Below are 24,735 nucleotides of genomic sequence, written 5' to 3' on the forward strand. Positions count from 1 at the left end.
TTTTTTTAAATGAACAAAATAGAAAAAAAACTTGATAGCCAGCATTTTTAAGGGTCAAGGTACTTTGTGAGTACTCTCCTCACTCTCTTTCCCTCTCCTTCATTACAGTCTGTAAGGTAGTTGTTGCATTGTGTAAGAGGCTGTAAGTCTTTATGACCTTGCATCGTTCCCAACACAGTGTGTTCCGCCACAGTCTCCTTACAGTTTTCGCAAAAATTGTAGAAAACAAAGCAGGCGTAAATGACAAAGGGCAGGTTCTGCAAGTTGATGTCCATAGGCCTTTTCAGTGCAGCAAATCTGGCTTTGAGACAACCAAAAGCACACTCAATGACCATCCGTGCCATAGACCGTAAAAAAATATGGACGACTCGACATCATCCGTTTCCGCTTGGCAGATTTGAAGCTTTTAGGCGGCCTGCACGGCGCGGACATCTTGGGACCGAGTCTGCGCAGTAGCGATTTCGGGACCGGAGTTGCGCAGTAGAGCGCAGGAAGTAGAGCAGGAAGTACAGCTGATATCAAAAGCCGCCCACACTCTCGCAGATGCAGAACAATTAATTATGTTGGTGTGAAATAAACAGTTATGGAAATGTAGAAATTAAAGCTAAAGCTACAATCTCCTCCCAAAAATTTCGAAAAAAGTCAGTTAGTGCCTCAGTGACAACTTCACTCAGAGAAGCCGTCAGTCTCAGCTGTCAATCATGACGTCACACCCCCCCCCCCCCCGTTTTTATAGCATCAAATAACTAACTAAAACTAAACTTATTTTAAAAACAAACACTTAAAAATTAAATCATCGTGATGCTAACTGCCTTCATTGACATAAACTAACTTTGGGGAAAAAATATTTGAAGTGTAATTTTATTATTTAGTTTGCCTCGCGTCTATTAGAAGACACAGAGGGGCAGCTATACTGGGACCGGTCACCGGGGGGCGATCGAGGCGCGAAAGCTTCAGTAAATGAGAGGGAGACTGCAGGCTTGATCCGTGCCCTACATAAACTTAGCCCAAAGTACTGTTCTTGAGGTGTGGAGCCACTGTTTGCATATTCCTTCATCAAGTAAGGCAGCAGAGAGTAGGCTGGGTCACCAAGACGATAAATTGGTATGTCCTCCTCGTTGTCCACAATCTGTATTTTCAGAGGGGGATCTGGCCAGTCTTAAAGGGGTACTTCAGCGCTGGGAAGATGAATCTGTATTTAAACTGGGTCATCAATGCAGTAGAAATGTGAAATTATTTTTGAATTTGGTGTCTTCTAGACTGAGAAAAGACAGAAAATGTATTTTTGTCCCATGGGGATTAAAGACTACAATTCCCAGAATGCTTCGCTGCCCTGTGAGGCCATTCCCAACACCACCAACTTCATTACTGTGACTGAGTTAGAGAAGACACTACAATTAAAAACTGAACGTGTCTGTTCAATATAATGAGTGAGTCACCGCGCGAGTGTCACAGCCCTGAGCACTAACTGCACGAGTGATGAGAGCTGAGGTAATCGCGACTACACTCGCGGCATAAATTCACAACGCGAGTTCAGTCTGGCACGCGTTTCAGTTCATGCCTTTGCAAGCTTAACTTTCATAGAAATGAATTTGAGAAGTTAAAAGACTTACATTGCTCACCATAGCTCCGTTTAAATGATCCTGTCTGCAAGCTGAGCTCTCCCTGCAAGCTGAGTGTAATCTCCCATCCCCCATGCGCAGATTCAAAACATGCGGAAATAGCTCCCTCTGCTGGCTGTAGTCTTTAGCCTTTGGGCAAGCATTCCTCCTATGATGCAAAAATCGTCATTTTGCATCATAGGAGGAATTTTTCCAGAAATAAAATGCATAAATCTCTTGTCTCAGGGAGATATGAGGGGGGAAAGCACAATAATTTGAATATTCTCCAGGGTTTCTACTGATGCAAAGCCATATGCTAATCGCTGAAGTAACCCTTTAAAGACCAGGTTGAGCTTTGAATTAGCAAAAACCTGTGCATCGTGTAAACTTCCGGGCCACTTTATCACAACATCCATAAATCTGTACTTCTAATCACAGACCGCCTGTGCATTGAGAGAATGTTTGCCTTTCCAGTTGATGTAGTCCATCGAGTTGGCAGACGGCTGCTTGATTTGTGTGCCGTCGACCGGTCCCAAACACTGTGGCATGCCATGAGCACGATGGAAACGCAAAACCTGATCCTTGGCCTCGGACTCTGTAAAAGGCAACTTGATGTACTTTGGACCCAGGTGGACAGGGATCACTTTGCATGTTTGCCTGACAACAACAGACACAGCCTGTTGCGACACGCCGAAGGCGTTAGCAGTCTTCCTTAGCCGTCCCTCGTCGCTCAAATAATACAGAGTTAACGCTACCCTTTTGAGTGTAGTAATTGGTGTCCTCATGTTTGTTGTTTGCCCTTCAATATACGGAATGAGTTCCTCGCTCAGGGCGACGAGAGATGCTTTGGACATGCGGAAATTCTCCCTCCATTCATCTTCCACAACAACTTCATTGACAAAGTTGTCCCACCAACTGCTAGTTCTACTTGGTCTTATCCAAAATTTTCTCCTGGTTGCTCTCCTGGTTATCCTCCGCGGTGGATCTAAGAGCATGTGGCGTATGGTGTTGTCCATTATCGCTTGTTGCTCACCACAATTGCATAGAAGCAATAGATTTTGCTGTAATAAAGCAAGTAGGCTTAGTAGCTTCTGCAGCCCGAACACAATCATGTAGTCCATCAGTATTGTTGTTGCTGTTACGTGTGATGCAGCTGACACGTGAATTGATGACATCATCGTTTCACAAAATATACGGATTCGCTGCACACTCGAAACCGCAAGGGTGTCGTTTTCAGATTTATCCCCTTTAGGACCCGGTTTAAGTCTCCCACAACGCCGGATCCGTATGGACGAAATGCCAATACGATAAAAAATGTATATGCATACAGTCATACGCGTCTCCGTGTGGACGGGCCCTAAAAGGATTGCTAGTACTGAACCAAGAGAGCATTGAACCATAGGCCTATGCAAACACAGATGCTGCCACTTAACATTTTAAGTAAAGAAATTGCTAGCCAGCACCAGCATTTTTTTTGCTTGTGTGGACAACAACAGTATTGTTTTAGTTTGAAAACACATATTTTTCTCTCCTTATTGGCCTTCCATCCAAACTGAGATGGCATTTTGTTCTGCAAAACACAGCTTTTAAAAAATACCAAGTGGATAGTACATTGTACTGTGGACTGTGAAAAATAGTATTTGAAAACGTTGCATAAAAATAGAAGTCATGTAACACATATTGAACCGTTAGATAACTGTTTATACCGGTATTCTGCGTTCTGTGCTTTTGACTCGTTGTTGCTAAATGTTACTTTGTTACACTCTTCATATCAGTCCTACAAAGATGACAGGAAATGTACTCGCAATTGCTGTCCTGAGGTAAAAGTTGAGTGCTAGCATAAAATGGTGACAGAGTGCAACCTGGATGCATCAGTGAATGGTGAGATATTTTGCTAAATAAAATGGCTATTTTGCTGAAAAATAGCATTAGAGCATTATTTCTGTCTGTATTATCTCTGTGAGCTTTATGAGACTTTACGTATGCACATTAAGCTGTATTTAGCATTTTCAGATGTTTCAGTATGTATTAGAAACTTTTAGAAGACACTTGAAAATGCTGTTTTAAAATGTAACTGGATTAATATACACTCACCTAATGGATTATTAGGAACACCTGTTCAGTTTCTCATTAATGCGATTATCTAATCAACCAATAACATGGCAGTTGCTTCAATGCATTTAGGAGTGTGGTCCTGGTCAAGGCAATCTCCTGAACTCCAAAATGAATGTCAGAATGGGAAAGAAAGGTGATTTAAAGGTCCTGTTCTTCGCGATCCCATCTTTCAAACTTTAGTTAGTGTGAAATGTTGCTGTTATAAATAAATAATACCTGTAAAATTATAACGCTCAAAGTTCAATGCCAAGCGAGATATTTTATTTAACAGAAGTTTCCTTTCAAAGCCTACAGCGAACGGCTGCTTTGGACAACACCTCTGCACTTCCTTCATGAATGACACTAAAACAGTTTGTTGACTAACCCTCCGCCCACAAGAATACGCAAAAAAGGGGGCGTGGTCTTGTTGCTCTCCCATGTGGAAATGTGCGCACATTGAGCGCTTGCATCTCCCCATTATGGTAAGAGGCGGGACCTTTCCGGGCAAAGTGCGCTAAGCTGCTGTCCAATCACAACACGGGAAGCGCTGGCCCAATCAGAAATCGTTACGTATTTCTGAAGGAGGGACTTCATAGAACAAGGAAATCATCAGGCTGTTTTTAGGTCAGAGAAAACAACGGTGAACAGATAAGTAAATTGTGTGAAAAATACTGTTTTTTTACACGCGAAACATAAACTCATGTTTTATTGCACACTGTAAACATAATCAAGGCAGGCCAGTCTGCGTATTTCACAATCTGCTCAGTTACTGGGATTTTCAAGCATAACCATTTCTAGGGTTTACTAAGAATTGTGTGAAAAGGGAAAAACATCCAGTATGTGGCAGTCCTGTGGGCGAAAATGCCTTGTTGATGCTAGAGGTCAGAGGAGAATGGGATGACTGATTCAAGCTGATAGAAGAGCAACTTTGACTGAAATAAACACTCATTACAACCGAGGTATGCTGCAAATCATTTGTGAAGCCACAACACGCACAACCTTGAGGTGGATGGGCTACAACAGCAGAAAACCCCACCGGGTACCACTCATCTGCACTACAAATAGGAAAAAGAGGCTACAATTTGCACAAGCTCACCAAAATTGAACAGTTTAAGACTGGAAAAATGTTGCCTGGTCTGATGAGTCTCGATTTCTGTTGAGACATTCAGATGGTAGAATCAGAATTTGGCGTAAACAGAATGAGAACATGGATCCATCATGCCTTGAAAGCTGTAAGAAGTCCTGTTTGCATTTTGTGACAAGCCATGTGGGTGACCACAAACATATGGAAGAATGTGCTCTGGTCAGATGAGACCGAAATGTAACTTTTTGGCCCTAAATACAAAACCCTATGTGTAGAGGAAACCTAACACTGCACATCACCCTGAACACACTATCTCCACGGTGAAACATGGTGGTGGCAGATGCGTTTCTTCAGCAGGGACAGGGAAGCTGTTTAGAGTTGATGGGACAATGGATTGAGTCAAATACAGGGCAATCTTAGTCTGCAAAAGACTTGAGACTACGGCGAAGGTTTGCCTAAACTTACAGCCAGACCTAGAATGGAATGGTTTAGATCAAAGCATATTCATGTGTTAGAATGGCCCAGTCAAAGTCCAGACATAAATCCAATTGAGAATCTGTTGCGATACTTGAAAATTGCTGTACACAGACACTCTCCATCCATAAGCTTGTTATTTTGCAAAGAAGAATGGACATCTACCCATCTACGAAGATTTATCTCCCTAGATGTGCAAAGCTGATAGAGACATACTCTAAAAGACTTGCAGCGAAAGGTTGTTCTACAAAGTATAATATTTATTGTGAAAACATTTGGACACCATTTCTCATTTTCCTTCCACTTCACAAATATGTGCCACTTTGTGTTGGTCACATAAAATATATTTTTTTGTTTGTGGTTGTAATGTGTTATGCAGATCATTATCTTCACTTTCAGAAGATCTGTAAAAGTGCCCCCAACAGCACAACACTAAAAACATAACATTTTGTCAATCGCAGGAAAGTTTTCTTAATTTACAAAAAAAAAAATCTTGACAATGACAAGGAAAGTGCTCAAAGCATACAGCCTCCTTTTGTAGGAGCCTTTGCATTCAAAATGGTCACTGTAACAAGAACTAATCAAAGAGACCCAAACCAAAAGTTTCCACGTTTCCACATTTCTGGCCAGGGATGCCACACGGAGCCCCAAACCTGTGAAAGTAGATCTACTCTGATCAGGATCTCCTATGGAAACTCTGACACCTGCAAAATGTTAGACAGCCAAAACAGTGCCAGCAGAACAGTCTTCAAGCACTCTTGTAATTACTGCCGAAACTAGAATTGTCGGCAGAAAGGTATACATGCACCCAGAGGTGATGGATGAGACAAATCAGACCCAAGGTGCTTTGAGAGAAGATCTGCTCCCAGATTCAATCAACCTGGGATGTACAACACCCTTTGTGACAGAACTTTGTTCTGCACCCAAAGCAGAATGAGCCATGCTAACTGCGCGTGGGGCGTAAACCCATATGTAGGGCGTAAACGCATTCCCCTGGCGGTTTCTGTACGACTCAACCGATATGGTGTCTGCTCTGATGGTCACATGAGCCTCAAATATCTGGAAGTGAGTCAGAGTCAGAAATACCGGCTTGTAAGGCAGCATTTTGTGCATGAAGGCAACTCAAACTGATTTCAGACAGACTTCTAAGGCAGTGTAACAGTTTAATGATCTACAGCAAAAAAAAAAAAATTCTTGCTAGAAATTACATCAGAAGTGGAAAATATTGGTAAAAATCATACATTTACACACAAACTGACCAACAAACGCAACTTTCGGATGCCTACTTTTTTCCCCAGCTCAACTGTCACTGAATAGAAAGCACAGGATTGTGGGATATCAATGGCAGTAAAGGATACATTTATGCTGCCTTCAAAAATTGATCAGATGAAGGTATCTCAGGAGACAGAAAGTGAAGCAAACATTCGGATGTGGCTTGATGCCTTCCTGTCTTGTAATGTGTCCTCCGAAGGCAGCATTATCCAGGTTTCGGACGTAGCCATAGTGTATATATCTTTTCCAGTTTCTATGGTCAAATGATCCAAGCATGCAAGAGTCCAAGCATGCAAGAGAGGGAAGCCTGGAGGAAGGTTAGGTTGCGGAGCTGAGGTTTAAGCCAGAGCTGGAAAAACTTTTGGGAACAGGAACACATCCACGCTGTCAAATTCAAAAACAACAGACTTCAGGCCTACACAGAAGTCATACAAGCAAGAAGGCCTCTGGTAGTACCCAAAACACTAAATTCACAGGTGACTATCCCAACCATGCTTGTGCCCCTTGGCCAATATAGCAAGCTATCCAGATTGCAATCCATTGCGATGGGGGTGCAGTGGTCTAGTGCAGGTTATGTTGATCCCCAGCCATTTAGACCTCCTCAAACACCTCCCCTTGTTGCTATGCAGCTTCTCTGGGGCATCATCCACCAGCTTTCCATCTGCTATTCCCTTGGATGGATATTTGACACCGTTACCATCTGCTTAGGATGGGGTAAAATAGAGCTGCCTCTGCCTGACAGCAATACCTCGAAACCAGTCCCAGGCAAGACAAGTGTCATCACTGTTTAACTGCCACACCCTGACTGATAAAGCCAAGATACTCCAATTCTATAAAGACACATATATGCTGCATACAGTATTTTAGAACTCGCTGCACTCCATTATCAAACAACATATCTACAAAAAGTTCTGCAAACTACATACAAAAATGTTATTGTTGGTTTAAAGGTTCAGTGTGTAGTATTTATGAGGATCTATTGACATAAATGCATGCAATATAATATACATGACTATGTTTTAAATGAAGTAAAAAGAACGTAATGTACCATTGTTTTTATTACCTTAGAATGTCCCCTTTACAATGAAATCACAATTTTTGCGCCATCATGCTTCAACAGTAGCCCTAAACTGACAAACTTCTCTACAGCACCCTAGTCACTCTGCTCTCTATACAACATCATTTTTGTCCTGTGTCGGTCCCCGTAGCTTCTCTGTGCTCCAGAAAGGAGGGGTGAGCAATTCATAACCTCACCGCTAGATCCCACTAAAAATCACACACTGCACCTTTAAAGCCAAGTTGGGTGCTAAACTATGGAAAAGTATTTCTGGATCCAACACTGCAAAATAAAAAAAAATAAAAAAGTGATTTGTTAATGTGAAGCGTTTATAATGCGGCTAAGGAAACAAACTGCAAGTCATTCTATAACTGTTTAAGAAAAAGGTTGTTATTTAGAATATGGTACTGGCAGTGCTGGGAAGGTTACTTTGGAAATGTAATAGATTACAGATTACAAGTTACCCAATTTAAAATGTAATAAGTAGTGTACTATTTTAATTACCTTATTAATATAAATGATTGCTTTTCTAAACGGTTAATCATTTTCAAACATTTAAACCAGACAGGGTCACACGGATTACTGACTTTCAAAATCACTTGGGATAGTTCACCCAAAAATGAAAATGAGCCCATCAAGCCATCCAAGTGAAAAGAAACATATCCACATGTATAACTTTATAAAGTAAAATATCTAGCTTCCGACAGACCGCCTTCTGTATTCAACTTAAGGAAAAAGCTAAACTAGTGTCGGAAGTTGAATACAGAAGTTGGTCTGTCAGAAACTAGATATTGTACTTTTTATTACTTTAATTATGGGATAATTTCAGTTTTTGGGTGAACCATTCTTTTAAAATCTAATTTCCAATCAGAGATGCCACAAAATCAGACTTTAGCACCGCTTTTTACTTTGGAGATCATTCTGAGGTTAAATTAAAGATTTCTGAATTAAATGACTTTTACATTTCCAGAACTGGTCCACATTTATATCATTCGTGTCAACTCTCATACATGTTGAAGCCTAAAGCTTTGCGCAGCAATGTGGATTGATGTAATTGGCAGATGTAGTGCACTGCCAATTCAAACCAGAGAACAAATCCAAAGCAGTCGAATAGCATCGCTTTACTAAACAGACTTTAAATGGCAGGAGGCAATTGTGCACATCAAAAACAGGCAAAGTATCAAAATAATATTATTCAACATATCCTGGATTTTTATACAGAAAACATTAAGATGTAACTGTAATTAGACAATTTTTTCCTCAGTAACTGTATTAGTTCGATTTATTTTGTAATTAAATGACAGATCTAGTTTAGTTTACTGCATGCATTTATACTGATCAATCACAGAAGAAATTGATCCTGCAGATATTTGCAGACATTATTGGTACCAGACAGTCAGATAACAGAGGGGTGAAAGAAAGACAAAAGAAAAGCATTAACAAACTGGAAGCATGGACTCAAATATAGTGTCGTCTTCCATTTTATTGTCCCTCCTACAAATACAGAGTACATCGGCCATCACACTTGGAGGTCTTGGTATTTCACATACATAAGAAGCTGGTTCCAACTTTTCTTTTGCAGCACACTGTTGTCCCACCCTGAATTACACATTTTTCAGAAAACGCAAGCAGTAGTGCCATCATAGTAATAATTAAAAATAAAAACACAGCAAAGATCACAGAAGGAATAAAAATAAAACAAATGGTACTGATGCAAATAGACCACGTGCTTAGTAGCTATATTTCAAATGTCACCAAAAATCTAAGTGCAAGATATGTCAACAACCTTAGCTAGAGAAAACTCACTAAAAAGTCAATAAAACCTCATGTTAAAAACATGACTTGCTGAAACTTACCATCCAAGATCAGGAAAATAAACATATGGCAGATGAAATAAAACAGGTCATCTTTCTCTCACACACACGCACAACAAATCACACATGTATACACTTCTTCCGAAAATGGTCCTAAGGTTTCTAAGAGATGAACTTGTATGACTTAAGGACCAGCCTGGACCTACATTAAGCCCTGGGTGATTTAACAAGACAAGGAAGTAATTTCTCTGAGGAACAAAGACAACTATGCATACTAATATCACAGGTCCAGCAGAGGACGACAAAACACCAAAGCAAGATCAAGACGACGCATTTGCTTCTTGCTACCGGTCAAGAAAAAAAAATCCCAAACAGGAGGGTAGCTTGACCTTAGAGCTTTCTTTCAAAACATTTAAAATAGTCAATATACATTACTTATGTATATGTTAATAGTAAAATCATCACTACAAGTCTTGTATTCTCACTTAGTGGAGAGAGAAAGAGAGAAAAAAAAATCTGCTTTTGGTAGAGCCATTGAGAGTGAGTGTACTCAATTACACACAGACACCGCAGTGTCCTGAGGGAAGCTTAAGCGTTCACAACACACTTCAACTTCTATCTTGAAAATGCATACATTCAAGCAGCAATAAAAAAATATTTATGGCGAATGCATAATCTCTGGAAAAAAGGGAAAAAAATACTGTATGAACATCCCTGCTATCATGTCTCTAAATACAAAACCTCTACCCATAATTTGCTTCAGTGTAACAAGAAGTCCTTTTTGTGTTTTTTTCCGCAGGTAAAAGTCAGTTCTCAGTGTATGTATGGATGACAGTCTCATGTATTTCTATTTTCCGGTTTCTATGGTCGAACGATCCATAAGCATGCAAGCGTCAAAGAGGAAGGGAGCCTGGAGGAAGGTTAGGTGGCGGAGCTGAGGTTTAAGCCAGGGCCGGAAAAGCCTCGGGGTCGTCCACATTGGGAACAGAAACACCTCCACCCTGTCGAATTCAAAAGCAACAGACTTCAGAACTACACACAAGTAAGGCTAATAAGGAGAAACAATCATTTATTAATAGTAGTACATGTACTGCTCTTTTTCCTGCATGCAATGTAAATCAAACACCTACTAAATTAGTGAAATCTTGGACATATAAAACACTGATTTATACAAGCATTGACTTTCTGAAGTCTGAGGTCACAGCTTAGGCTGTGTGTGTGTGTGTGTGTGTGTGTGTGTGTGTGTGTGTGTGTGTGTGTGTGTGTGTGTGTGAGCCTGGGTTTTCATGACAGACACCTGATGCTTGTTGGACTTGTTTAAATCTCTCTGGAAGTGTTGTATGATTAGGGATGGGTACCGAAATCCAGTATTAAATGAACACAGGGGCTAAATTACGTATCGACTTAGTATCGATGAGCTCCGATGGTATCGGTTCTGCGGTCGGTACTGGAGAAATTAGGAAAATGCACTTACTATTTATTAATGCTATTTAGATGTTATCTTGCCAGTACTCTCTAAATGAGATAATATTAAACCTATGTCTCTACTGCATTGCGAATGGCAAAAATGCCTCAGAGTGAAAGGTCTTTCTCACATGGAGCTACAGCCACAACAATCCCTGCTTAATTAGTCACAATGGCCAACAAAAGTTACGTCTGGTTCAGAGTATGTGAGCGGAGTGGAGTGGGAGCAGAGCGAGGGGATTTTGAATGGAGTGAGGAGCGGATTTTTTAAAAGCCCGGAGCATCGTGGTTTTCATGCACTCCACTACCGGCTCCATCACAAGTACAATTCATGCCAACGGCCTATAATATAACAGTATTTTTAGTCAGAACACACATTAAACTAGTTTGATTCAGATAGATCACTCAAATCAGAAAGAATGTACAGGTTTATGATGACAGCAATGGACATGAGGGAGATGTTATAGTTCAAGAAATTGTTTTGTACCTTCTACATACTCAATATGATCGGGTGAAAGCACATTTTAAACAGGTAGCCCTTATTCGCATATGCAAACGCCCTCTAATGCATTCGAACAAATGTAATCTTACAGTGCATCTGCTTACAGTTATGTGTAGCTGTTAGATTTTAAATTAGCAGAAATCTGTAATGTGACCCGTAGATAAAACAGCCGATGAAAACAGCTGATGAAAACATACTATTTTCAGCTTTCTCAACAAAATTTGCACTGCAAAAGAAGCAATAATGTTTAGCTTTAAATGCTGGTGAAGCCTAATAGCTTGGCATATCATAGGAATTTTTTGTTGTTGCAATAAACCACATTGAAACACTCCCCTATTGTTTTTGTTTTCATTTAATGTATGTAATATCAACAAAACTTTTGTGATACTGCAGAGCTTACTTAAATACTTTAGTTGCAAATTTCCTCGGAGCGAAGACATATCAGTGTTTCTGATATCAGTGAGTGAAGAGTGGAGCGGGAAATGGTGAACCCGGAGCCGAGTGATTATTGAACGCTTAGAGCGCGGAGGGGAAATTGCTGCCGCTCCACTCCACTCACATACTCTGGTTATATTTCAGGCCTGTGATGTTAATCTAATTAGGCTTCCAAGTAGATCATTTTAACAGCTATTTTTTAATTTCATATTCTCAGTCTTAGTCCTGTGTCAAATGTGCTTTTTAGTTCTATTTAGTCAACCTTGTCCCTTTTTTTAGTCAAGTTTTGGTCAACTAAATGAGCATTTTAGTCTAGTTTTCATCATGCTGCATTGCTCCAAAAATTACAAGGGATGTTGATGAGAAATGTATTTTTGCACTTTCACTGATAAGCACAAATCAAGAGAATGTCGACCCATACGCATGATTTGTTCTACCCCATCTAGTTTAATCATTTATTATAGGCTATTTATCATAAGCCTAATAGAAAAATAAGAAACTTCCCTAAAAATTTAAAACAGTGAAAATCCAAACTACTTTAATGTTTTTCTATTAAAACAGCAAATAATAACTTTGTATTGTCACACAGAGGTTGTGTAAGTGCAGTTATTCAGCAAACACAAAATCGCAAATAGGCGAGAGATCCGTGCTTGGATTACTAGTTTATTGATAAGGTTTGATGGCAGATTAATTCGCACAAACAGCACAGCTCACTAGTCGTGAGAGAACACCTTGACACCTTGATTAATGAGTGAATGACACTCATCTCACTCATTTCAGCAATCTCAAATGGAGATTGCTGAAATGCAGCGTACTTGTTTATTGGGGTTTTCCGATCATCTGTGTGGGCATGAGCAAAGTTCAAGTAAAATAACTAGAATGTGTGTTCTTTTAACAGAAAAGCTCTGAGTGAGGGATTTAAATCAAAAAAAGGTTGTCAACGAACATTGTCTATTTTTAACATTGTATATTTTCGTTAACGAACTTATTATAAAAAGATGAGGTAAAACTATTAAAAACTAGCTTTGTTGTGTCATAAGCTAGCGCAACTTCCTTCCCTTCACAGCAGCACGTTGGCATTTCTCTCTAAACCCCACAGTAATGTCACATTCAGCACAATCTGTTATTGTTGTCAAATGCAGTCTCTACTGTTGTTAAATTGCGGGACATGGTTGATAATAAAGAGATATATAAAGCACAATAATCCATGCACAAAACGCTGTTTACAACTTCAAGGCGGTTTGTGTGTGTGTGTGCCGAAACAAACCACAACTATACATCTTTATACTTCTACACTTTATACTGTCTACATTATACTTTAGGCTTTATGTGCGTGTCTAAACCATCAAACACACAACAAATAGCCTGTTTCAAAATAACTGGCTTGGAGTATTCACTGAAACAGTTTATGTAGGGCGGAGCGATATGGCCCAAAAAATGATCACAATATCATTTTCCATATTAGTCAATATCGGTAAATATCACGACAAATGTCAAATCTTTATTTTCTTAAAAGTTTAAAGGCATATTTTTGCTCCGGAGTGAAAGATGTAGAAAAAAGACAGTTAACTGTGGTTTTAAACTATCCTTTATTGTCAAAACATGACAAACTTCCCAAACAGGTGAACAATTTATTAAAACTGAGGTAGACTTATGTATTAAAATCTTAACTGTGGTCAGCATTTTTTTACTCTACACTATATATAAATATATATACTTAATTGTGTAAGTAGTAACACACTAAAAAGAAAACAGGCACAAAAAAAAGCATTTTAAGTTGAGAAACACTTTGAGCCCCCCCTCTCTTGCCTCGCAGTGCATATCTCTCTTACTCTCACACGCTCACACAAACGGCTGGTCGGGAGAGAGCAAATTTCAGTAGTTGTGAAACTCCAGTAAGGGCTGTCTATTTTATTCATTTTAAACATCGGATGAAATTATTTATCTTTTGATACAGGTGATGCCGAGTCATTAATACATCACCAAAGACAAACAATTATGATAGCGATGTACAAGTCCGATGTTTTAGTGATTATATTTTGGTAACGTTAGCTTGTAAGTTACCCACTACAACTAACAAGCTGATAAGCCTGTGTGTAAATGTAGTTAATGTAGATCTACAGCTGTGTTGGGCTCAATGTTATATGGAAGAACTTCGAAGAAGCAGGATAATTTAATTCAATTCCGCGTGGTAAACCTATGATAAGCAGCCCACGTATGTTGCTCTGTTTTATGTCGGATTGGGATAGCCAAAATATCTCCAAACCACTGAAGTTGAGCGAACTAACTTGTCAACGATATCCGTGTCCTCCGATTTTGAATTTTTCACTATTGCTAATTTTTCTCGCTCCACTTCAGTGCGATCCTCCAAGCCTGTCAGCCACTGACTGTAAACAACAGCGCGTACAGCACCCAGAAGCCCGGTCTGCAATACGCATGCGCAGCATTACGCATAGCGCGTAAGCATTATATTGAGAATTTATCAAACTGTTGTTATCGTTTTATCAAAGAAAATTATATCTTAATACTTATCATTGTTTTATCACCCAGCCCTAAGTTTATGTATTAAACGGGCCTAAATAGTTGTGAGAAGATATGATGTGTATTATCAGATCTGCATTTGGTATTAAAAGGGCAGCATCTAACAAAGCTGATGACGATTGCACCATTAATATAAATCAAACAACAAAAGGTGAAGAGAATATTACTCTCAGCTTTCGTAGATTTAAAGCTGCTGTCCGTAACTGTGTTCAAGGTTTACAGAAATTATATAAAGTAGGGATTAGGGATGCACGATATTGGATTTTTGCCGATATCCGATATGCCGATATTTTTCAGCTCATTTTGGCCGATGTTGATACCGATATATGTTAATTTTTTCCCTTTGTTTGGAAACAACACCATTTTGAGCAAAAACTATTTTTTTTCATTCTGGTTTCAGATTTCTGAGGTATCCTTACTAAAAGGATTCTTGTTGAAGATAAATAAATGTTAATAAAGTTCTTTTTATGATAAGAGTATATTAAAAGCTCTGAAAATAACAATAAAGTCAGTAATTTTTCACCCCAGATGCAGCTGTAACCTAAATATAGTATTTTTGGATTTAACGTTTGTGCACATGAAGTGGGGGTGGCATGACATCCATTGATGCCGTCTTTTAATTCTACAATTATTGTTGAGCTCCTTGGATTATTTTTCATCATCCATTTCGTAAAATTTTATTACAGATTAATACACTGTATATAAAAGTATTTAATTTACATGTGTCATGCTTGTGATTTATGACATCATTACTGATTTGTTTATTCAGAACAAGAAGTAACTTCAATTTATTTGTGTATTCTACTTTTCATTGTATTAGTGTAACAACAGCGCACCCACTACATGTATAAATATATAGCGGTCTAGCGGGAGGGCACTAGGACCTGGAGGAGCTTCTGCTGCTGTGGAGGCTGCCGCGCGCTAGAGAGTGGGACTGGGGAGACGCGATTGGGCTTGTTTTGTTGTGAAAACGTGGCAAATCTGCTGCTGACGGTCACGTCCTTCTGTACGTGCATTCAGAAATTCAAGGCAGCATTTAAAAACAGTCAATATAAATCACTGTACATGCAATGTATTTTCTTGTTTTCACTTGAAGAATGACTGCAGTGCTGACATGGTCTTATCGCTGTAGCACTCCTTGCACACGTGAGTTATTGCAGGCACATATCAACACGTTATCATATCGGCAAGGCATATCGGCATAATGTTTTCATATCGACCGATGCCGATTTTTATATTTTAAGCGTTTATCGGCCGATTCCGATGTCGTGCCGATAATATCGTGCATCCCTAGTAGGGATGTCCCGATCCGATCACATGATCGGAAATCGGGCCCGATCACGTGATTTCAGACTCGATCGGAATCGGACGTTACATCCCGATCAGGACTCGGATATAATGTATATTCTGGGGTGAGGTGAGCATGATGACGCATCAATAATATGGGTTGTAACTTGAAAATAATGCTTTATGTATGTTATTGTAGATGGATACAGAAACATACTGTTTCCTCAGTGATACATTACAACAGCGCTAATATCACCCGTGTATATTCGCCAGAAGACGCGAATGAGAACGCGCGCGCTGATCTGTCTCTGTGCATCATCTGAAAGCGCGCACTCGTCTCACAGCGCGCAAATATTGAGTTCTCTTTCAAGACTTGCGCTTAAACGGACCAACTCAAACAAGATGTCAGCATGTCCATCTTGATGAGTATCCAAGCAGACATAGTCTGAATATGCCTTAAGAGGACTTTATACAGTCGAGAAAGACGACGCTGAGTCTTCCATTAGGTCTTAAAGGGGCAGTAACCTTTACTGCTGTGTGTTTAATGTCAAACAAAAGATAAGGAATCACTCACTGCTCTTGATTAAATAGCTTTTGTAAGGATTATTCTTTAATTTAAACAGTTAAATATGCAGCTATTGTACATTTCATTAGCCTACTTTATTCAATTTCTCTACCTAAAAACTAATGTTAGACCTATAAAAACCTGAAAACCATTGATAATTACACTTCAGTCAAATTACACTTCAAATATTTTTCCCCCAAAGTTGATTTATGTCATTGTAGGCAGTTATCATCACGATGATTTCATTTCAAGTGTTTGTTTTTTAAATAAGTTTTTTATATTTACTGTAGCACTAAAATCCAAAACTGAAGAATTTGTTATGTATTACTTGATTGTTCAATCTACCTCACAGAAGTGCTCTGTTTGTTAGAGTTGTTGAATGTTGAAATAAGGTGAATAAAATAAAAAATAAGGAACATCCTGGTTCGTTTTTTCACTCTTCTTTATTCTTTTTTTATGTATTATAGAAGTATCGGATCGGGACTCGGTAAATAGGGATGGGGAACAGTGGTCGAGTACTTGAATAGTGGAACACGACAGAGACGATCAATCATGAAAACGATGATTGCCATGACTTTAAAAAACATATTTATCTATATTTTCGGATTGGTTATTGTGGCATTTTGGGCGGTACCTGAGGTCTGATTGGTTAGCGTTAAACAGCACACGTTCCAGACCGCGAAATATAGCGAAACTGAAGCGCGCAGTAATGCCTGGAATTACTGTGATCATGAAACACAGTGTAAGATGTGCAACGCCAATTTGTCACATACACGCATTATAATTAGAACAATTGTAATAGAATGTTGTAAATTCTCTGTGCTTTAGTTCCCCATGTATCAGTGCGCTAAATTCAATTTTAATTAAGTTAAAGAAAATCACGAGACACAACAAACTAGCACGGTCAAGTTCATGTTTGCATTCGCAGATGCAAGTTGTAAGTTTATGTGTTTAATACTTGGATTATATATTGTTTATAACGGATTAATCTCATATATGGACGGCGTTTTGTTGAGTTACATAACCAGCTAGCAAAGCACTTACATTATATCGGCTTGAGTTCATTCTCTTCAGCTCAAATGCAATCCCCGACATTATCAACTCATGGGTTACTGGAGATAGGCTATTTATTTTTCAAAATCATTGATAATATTAATAATGCAGCAGCGGTATTTTGCTCTCAAATTTGACCTGTTTTATTTAAAGTTGTTTCTCATTATGGATTTGAAAATGCACAGTGATGTCTAATCACTTTGATCATTAAAAATGAAATGATGTGCAGGGCCCATCTGTCATGTACATAGCATTATAATGGGAACATGATTGTATAGTGTTGTAAATTATTTGTGGTTTTGTTGCCGGTGTAGACTATTAGCGTTGTTATTAAGCGATGAGCGCATTCAAAATTAATTTCCCTTTCAAACCATAGCCTGTCAAATACTAGCATGGCCAAGTTCACGCGCACATTTGAGTCCTTTTGAGCAGATGTAAATTGTACTAGGCATATATCTGATTAATCTCATATAGGATGCATTTGGAGTTCATTAATTCACTAACAAAGCTCTGCAGGGTGGTGTATTCAGTTTCAGCTCAAATACAAGGTCCGATATTATTGACTAGGTTATTTGAGATGGTTATTTTTTCTTTTTCAAAGACATTTATGCATCATACTCTAGCAGTTATTTTTTATAGTCATATGTTCACATTTTCATAGATATCTAATGTTTGTCAACATTCATTTTCTTAAAATAGTGTCATATCTCCATTACGGAGACGGCCATAATGGATTTTTTTTTGTTGAATTGAAAGTATAATTGAATGAGTAATTCATAACCTTCCAACACATGTGAAGACGCACTGCGTAGGTTTTGGAAGATGTGTGCCTGAACCATAATTGTAATAAAAAGTTCTTGTAGCTCTTTGTTTGGGTATTTTCTAAGTAAAACATTGACATAATGCACAGTGATAATGCTATCAGGGGCAGACTACAGTTTTATTTGACATGAGGAGTATCTGCTACAACTTTGCATACAAAAATATAATATATGTCTGTTATTTACCTTCTCAGATCTGCCTCCGCCTCGGCTTGGCCGCCCACCACTGCCACCGCCGCCCCCTCCACCTCCACCACCACCGCCACCACCACGGCCTCCACGTCCTCCGCGAGAACCTCCACGACCACGTCCTGGTCGACCCAAGTCTCCGAAGTTTATCTCCAGCTGGGAGGTGATGTCATTGGCTGGCTTACGGAAGTGGTGATCTCCACCTTCTTCAGCCTTTAAGAAATATTACAGCATCAGCTTCAGCAAACAAATCCATCATTCCCAATTACACATTGAGAATTTCTTATAAGAAACTATGACCACAGAGCTGACCACTCAATCCAGCTTGAAGTATTAATACAGCTTTACTGAGAACATGAACTCATTTGTATTTTATAACAAATGGATAATACCACAGGAAACAAGTCAATCCTCAAAAGCCCTATTCAGATGATAATTGATTCTCATGTGGCTGTCTGTAAAATACATTTGCATGGCATCTCAGTGATAAAACTCATACATTCGGATGGCAATTCGCGGATTGTGTGATCCTAGGAAACCGAGAATGCACTGCTCACATGGTCAGTTGCATGACAGTCTGCTGTAAATAAAATGTCATGGTCAGTCGCATGATTGTCTGCTGTAAATAAAATGTCATATGCTTGGAAAAAAAATATACAACATTAATATTTTTAATAATAGGAAAATAATGTCCTATTTATTAATTATTTAATTGTATTAATTATTATTATTATTAAAATTTAAGTTAGACTTGCTATACTTGGTTTTATGTCTTGCATTTTTTTCTTAAAATGGATGGAAGGATGACATTTAAAAAACATTTTTTGCAGAAAAAAGTTAATGCAGCCTCTTACATGAGATAAACAAAGCTGCTTGGTTTATATTTTTAATGTATATAATTGTATAATACATTAAAATTGTATTGCATATATCGATGCTGCAATAACGACCCATTTCAAATATTTCCATGCTTTTCTTCTCCTTCTCCACTCTTAACAGCTGGCACTCGCTAAGGTGGAGCGGTTATGAAATCTACTTTTCAGCATTTCAGTAATAAAAGTGTTAATCTTTTAAATGCATGCAAATTACGGTGAAGTGCAACAGTTATTGTACAGTGCTCTGCAGCGGTCAAAAGGAGTTAAATAGTAATTTTTGAACTGATCTCTTGTAAACTCAGATGTGCATTTGGATGGCAATTAAATGACCACATGACCTTGGTGTTTGTCCAAAAAAAAAACATAAGGATAGGTAATTCGGCCAGGGATTTTGATGTGGGATCGGTAGGAGAAAAAAACAGCCATTATTAATTTGGATTGCAATAAAATCAGACTAGCCTCTGTAAATGTTGAAAATACCTTATGATCTCATGAGAAACAATTACTGTCCCAATAAGGGCTCAAGCAGCCTAAGCAGGTGGCCCATTAGAGCAATGATGGGGCAAAGCATGGACATGCGGTCATCAGGGTAGGGAAACTAAATTAAGCAGGAGCGGTTGGGAGGAAAGTCACTAGGCAGAGTTGGTAAACTTCAATGGAAGTGAATGAATGGGGAACTTAAACTAGCCAAACAGGAATTTTAAAAAAAAATATTTGCATATCACTGTGTGTACATGGCCATATATTCTTGAATTTTGGCAATGTACTAGTTTTACTTAAACTTTAGTTTAGGATAACCATATACAAACTGCAAAACAACTGTAAAGGCGACCACCTGAGTGCCTAAAAGGTAAAAAAAAACAAAAAAAACAAATCCAAACACAAATATAGAAAAATACCTTGTGGAACGAGTCAGGATCAACATCTCCAGCTTCAATCACAGCTCCAGCATGCCGCTGGAAACACACAAAATCAAAAATTAGTATTGAAACCATGAAAAGACTGAAATTTACAAAATGGACTAATTGAACCTACCGTGCCAACTTCCTCACTCTTTGACTTGTGCAGTACGTAGCCCTTCTTCCACTGACCGTCATTACCTTCGTTGGGCTTGCGGATGTTGAATTCAACTTTGGAACGTTCTTTGTCTTGCATGGCCTTCCATTCATCCAGTGTCATCTCCTTAGGACCTTCCTCCTTCACCTCCTCCACTTCATTCTCCCTACACAGACACAACCGTCCAAATGGCATGCTCTTAGCACATTGATCATTTTCATTTTTACACAACTTACTGCGAATAGAAGTGCACTTCTCACACTCACTTGTTTTCAGAGTCGACAGGGGTGTGCTCTTCACCTTCAGGAGCAGGCTCAGGGGCTGCGGACTGATCGAGCTCACTGTCAAATCAGACACTATTATTAGATGGGGTGGAGGAAAATTGATTCACATATGAATTGTGATTCTATCATTAGCCAATTTGCATCGATTCCCAAAATTCATACGTCAATATTCTAAAATAATAAATTTCGCATTTCATCACATCTACAATCCCACCTGGCTTCCTCCTTCACATTGCCCCAGTTGTGCGGGCCGCTCCCACCACGCTTCTCCTCTCCTTTCTGCCGACTAAGACATGAAGAACATTCCAGTGAGACTAGTGGAAAAAACAGCTTTAAGCATTTGTTATTGCTGGCTTCTCACACTTACGATTTGTCATTGCCGCTGTGTCTGTCAAAGTCACGTTTGCCCCGAGAATCAAAACCATCTCCACGTCCCATGCCTCGTCCACGGCCACCTCTGGCCCCACGTCCTCCTCCACGCCCTCGAGGTGGTTTGTCCCCAATTGGCCTAAGGATAACATGCACATTTTATGACAAAGACAACTGGCAATCATAAGCTAAATAATAATAATAGTATAAAGATGCTTGGATGTAGCTATTCATCACATGGCGTTTCAGTGGATTTATTACCATGGTAGTTCTACAACTTTAAGAATCTCGACCAGATCACAGCAACACTGGCTCGACCAATGGCATGAGTTCGGGGAGGACTACCTGTCTGTCTAACCTATGGCAGATGCAAGACTAACAGACATTATTTTTTAAATTCTGTTTGAGGATGCTCGTTGTGTTAAAGCTATACAGGGAACCCTGTCTGTACATTATACACTATAATAAGCTGTACGCTATAAAATAATATAATAAAAGTTCAAGATTACAAAAAACATATGAAACCGCATAAATTGTCAATCAGCGAGCAAGTGCATATAATATAAACAACAAGAACGTATAGTGAATCAAAAGATTTAAAAGAGCATTTGATTCCACAAGTTTGGCTGTTTTTTGGAAAGTATCGGTACAATGTATATCTTCTATAAATATGATAAAACTATTGTAGGCATTTTGAGAAGCCCTGCATCTGAGGGAAGACGAGTCAACAACTGTTCAAAGGTAAAATAACTTACCTCTCTTAAATAGTATACTTTATTTAACACATCCATTAATGCACAAATGAGATGCGTTACATGCTTGAAGTGTACTTTAAACATGGCACTTACTTGGCACTTGCATATTGAAAATGAAAGCGCAAAATGTAATTACCTCTGTCTATGCTCATCATTAGTCTTGTAAAGTCAAGTTCTGTTCATTCACTCAACGGGTCGAGGCTAAGGAATACTCCAGTATGGCCACCGTATTTCACGCAAAGTTGACAGACTCCCCTGTCATTTATTTAAGTTCCTCATTTGAAAACATTAAAATTTAATTTGACAAATTTAGCTTTTACTGCTGTTGTTATAAATAAAAATATAAAACTGGGAGTGCTAAGCTACACTAAAGCGTCAATGTTTTTTGATCAAGGTTATGCTTTTTTTATTTGTTGATTTTACATGCTATATTTTGTCATCTGTTTGTTCCAACTGATCAAAGCTTTCATTTAAAAGAGACACTTCAATGACTTTTTTTCTCCTTTAGAGCCCTTTTAGAAAGTGTGTTTTGTTATGCAAGGAGGGAGTGAAATTGCAGTATAAACAGTTGTTGTCAAAAACAGAAAATATATACATCGGTTATTGGGCACATAAACATGCATGTAATTAGTATTGGTTAAATAAAGTCAATATCAGTCGATCTTCAAAATTGCATTTACCATTTGAATTTTTTAGGATAAAATAAATAGAATTTAAAAGCTATTTTATATTAAAAAAATAAAGCTTGTTGGGATTATAGGATAGAAGGCAAGCAACAAATAAATGCTTAGTGATGTTGTTCATGCATCAGCTGTAAACAGCATAGACTAAAATATTGATTCAAGAATCTATATAGGTTCAATAAAAATGATGGTATACCATTATTGTCAACCCAGCCCTAACGCTGTCAGTTACATTTTTGTTCTAATCGAAACACTCACTTGTCCACAGAGAATTCGCCACCCTCTGGCTTTTCATCAGCTGGTTTATCAAAGCGGCGCTCACGAGGAGGTCGTCTGTCTGGCCGTCTGTCTGCAGGCCGCCCCTCTCCTTGACCACCTTGGTGTTGGGAGCTGGCCTGACCCGGCTGCTCCGGCCTCCGGCCAACCCGCCTCATTCCTAAAACAGATATTCAGACATTCATTAAACATGGGTGAAAAAGCTTAACACTGAGATTTCTACGAACCTGTGAATTAATTACATTTGATTAGAACAACTCATACTTCATTCAGAGCAAATGAGAACTGCTATTATGAAATATATGCTCTAAGACCTGCTGCATGTGGTGGCCAAAAGAAATCCATACTTCTGTTAATGAAGTTCTACTAGACCGTAGCTAGTATTTAAGCATATAGTTGCACACGTGGGCTTGGATCATAAATGTAATCTACAAGTTCACTTCCACTGTACGTAAAAAAAATAAAAACACCATACACAACATATACCAGCGAGCACACAAGGGTGAGTAAATGATAACATTTGGGTGAGCTTTTCATTTTAGTGCTTTGCACAAGTTCATTAATCAACCCTAGTGATGTCTACATATCTTAAAGCACTAGGTTACAGATATTTTGCCTTTAAAGCAAGTAAGAATATATAATTAAAAAATTAAGTGGTCAAGCCTAGCCTTTTGAGAACTTGAATGAGTTACTGCAAAGATCCGTTACTGTCACGACACACCTTATGAAATAAAACTGATAGTGCTCTCATAGATATTTGCATAACATCAAAACACGCCGACATTTTCTTTACGCACACTGTCAAACAAAACATTACATTATACATTCACACGAGGCTAGCACATTAGCATGTAGCTAAGGCAGCTACGCAGTTATAAATAAAGTGAGGTTGACCAAATCATGATCAAATAGAAATGTTGACATGTCTGAGAAAGTAAACAGGTGAATGAAACGTCACTGGGGGCATTTCGCTCTCAAAATATTGTGTTAGGGCACATTAGATGTCGACAACACCAGCACCAGCTCCATGTTGACTTCACTGCTGTGTTTATATGCACACGAGCACTCCCGTCAGTTGCCTTGTCCCATAACCCACTGAGCTGCCTACCTAGACAGCATTTTTGGGCACCACATGCGCGTTCCCAACTCATTTATGGCGCGTTTGAGAGGCTCATGTGAGCATTTTAATGCAGCGGTTGGAACGTGTCTATAATGTCCCTCATTGGGTTTTGAAACACATCAGATGTTTAGTAACGTTACTGACACTTCTACATACCCTCCTTCTTAAGTGGCACAGGGGCCTGAATGTCTTCTTTCTTCTCCTGCGTTGTATTTTTCCTGTCTTTCTGTGACTCTTTCTTCAGCTGCTTAGCGGCTTGAGCTGCCGTCTTCGAGCCGCCCGACGCGGCCGCATCTTTCTTCTTGTTTTCGGCCGCCTTTAATATCTCGAACGGGTCGGATTCGTCATCCAATAGCTGGTCGAACCGATTGGTAACGACGCAGCCGAAGCCTTCTTGTAGATGCCCGGGCATGATGGCGCCCCAACAACGGGATTCTCCTCCGATTCTTCGAGGCTTCGAGCAAACGGCTCACGGTGGACAACCACAAGATGGCCAAGGAAGACACCTGCTTCTCTTCCGGCGCTCTCAATATCCGGGACATTATCGCTCTCGCGTCATATGGGGGGTGTAGTTTTACAAGTGTAGCCTATTATTCTATGTGCATTTCACTCGAATATAATTGTCCACGTTTTTGTGATTGGTATGCTGGATGTTAAACGTTTACGTTTAACCCTAATATGTCCTTAGTTTCCTGTTTACACTCAGTGCATTTGGGGTCTATATGACCCCAAAATGTAAAGAGTGATTGTAAAAAAAATATACATTTTTAATATTACATATAATATATTAATTTTTTTGTTCACTTCTCATCTATACAGTAATGCTGTGTTTTTGGATATTCAAAGTACTTTTGTACCTATTTACCACACAAATCCTCATTTATACCATTAGCTTGCGTGTGAAATATCAATTTTTTATGAAAAAAATACTTAAATCATGATCTAAATTAAAATGAATTTGTTTCTGGATATTGATATAGGTGTTAGCTGTACAATTCTGCCATCTGTTGGTCAAAGACAAACTTGAAGGAATTACAATTTAAGAAAGAAATTGTTTTGTCCAT

The 24,735-nt window shown here is 38.9% G+C and overlaps 1 protein-coding gene across 1 annotated transcript; it reads right to left on the reverse strand.

Annotated features, from left to right (window-relative positions):
* Window positions 1-9,047: 9,047 nt before the first annotated feature.
* On the reverse strand, window positions 9,048-24,206 carry serbp1b (SERPINE1 mRNA binding protein 1b). Its single transcript, XM_067452150.1, has 9 exons — window positions 23,828-24,206; window positions 22,534-22,711; window positions 20,836-20,976; window positions 20,683-20,754; window positions 20,451-20,525; window positions 20,164-20,350; window positions 20,028-20,084; window positions 18,251-18,466; window positions 9,048-10,397 (listed from the first exon to the last, which is right to left on the reverse strand). The coding sequence occupies exons 1-9, from the start codon at window positions 24,081-24,083 to the stop codon at window positions 10,338-10,340; spliced, it is 1,242 nt and encodes a 413-aa protein (XP_067308251.1). The 5' UTR covers window positions 24,084-24,206; the 3' UTR covers window positions 9,048-10,337.
* Window positions 24,207-24,735: the final 529 nt, after the last annotated feature.

Source organism: Pseudorasbora parva, chromosome 9 (genome assembly GCF_024679245.1).
Source record: "Pseudorasbora parva isolate DD20220531a chromosome 9, ASM2467924v1, whole genome shotgun sequence".
Classification (NCBI taxonomy): Eukaryota; Metazoa; Chordata; class Actinopteri; order Cypriniformes; family Gobionidae; genus Pseudorasbora; species Pseudorasbora parva.

Bases quoted from the DNA above. Each gene is read 5' to 3' on its own strand.
- serbp1b (XM_067452150.1), bottom strand. From the start codon at position 24,083: ATGCCCGGGCATCTACAAGAAGGCTTCGGCTGCGTCGTTACCAATCGG. The intron at 20,977-22,533 runs GTGAGTGTTTCG...TGTTATCCTTAG, and splicing joins GGCGAATTCTCTGTGGACAA to GCCAATTGGGGACAAACCAC. The intron at 20,085-20,163 runs GTAGGTTCAATT...GTGTGTTTCCAG, and splicing joins AGAGTGAGGAAGTTGGCACG to CGGCATGCTGGAGCTGTGAT.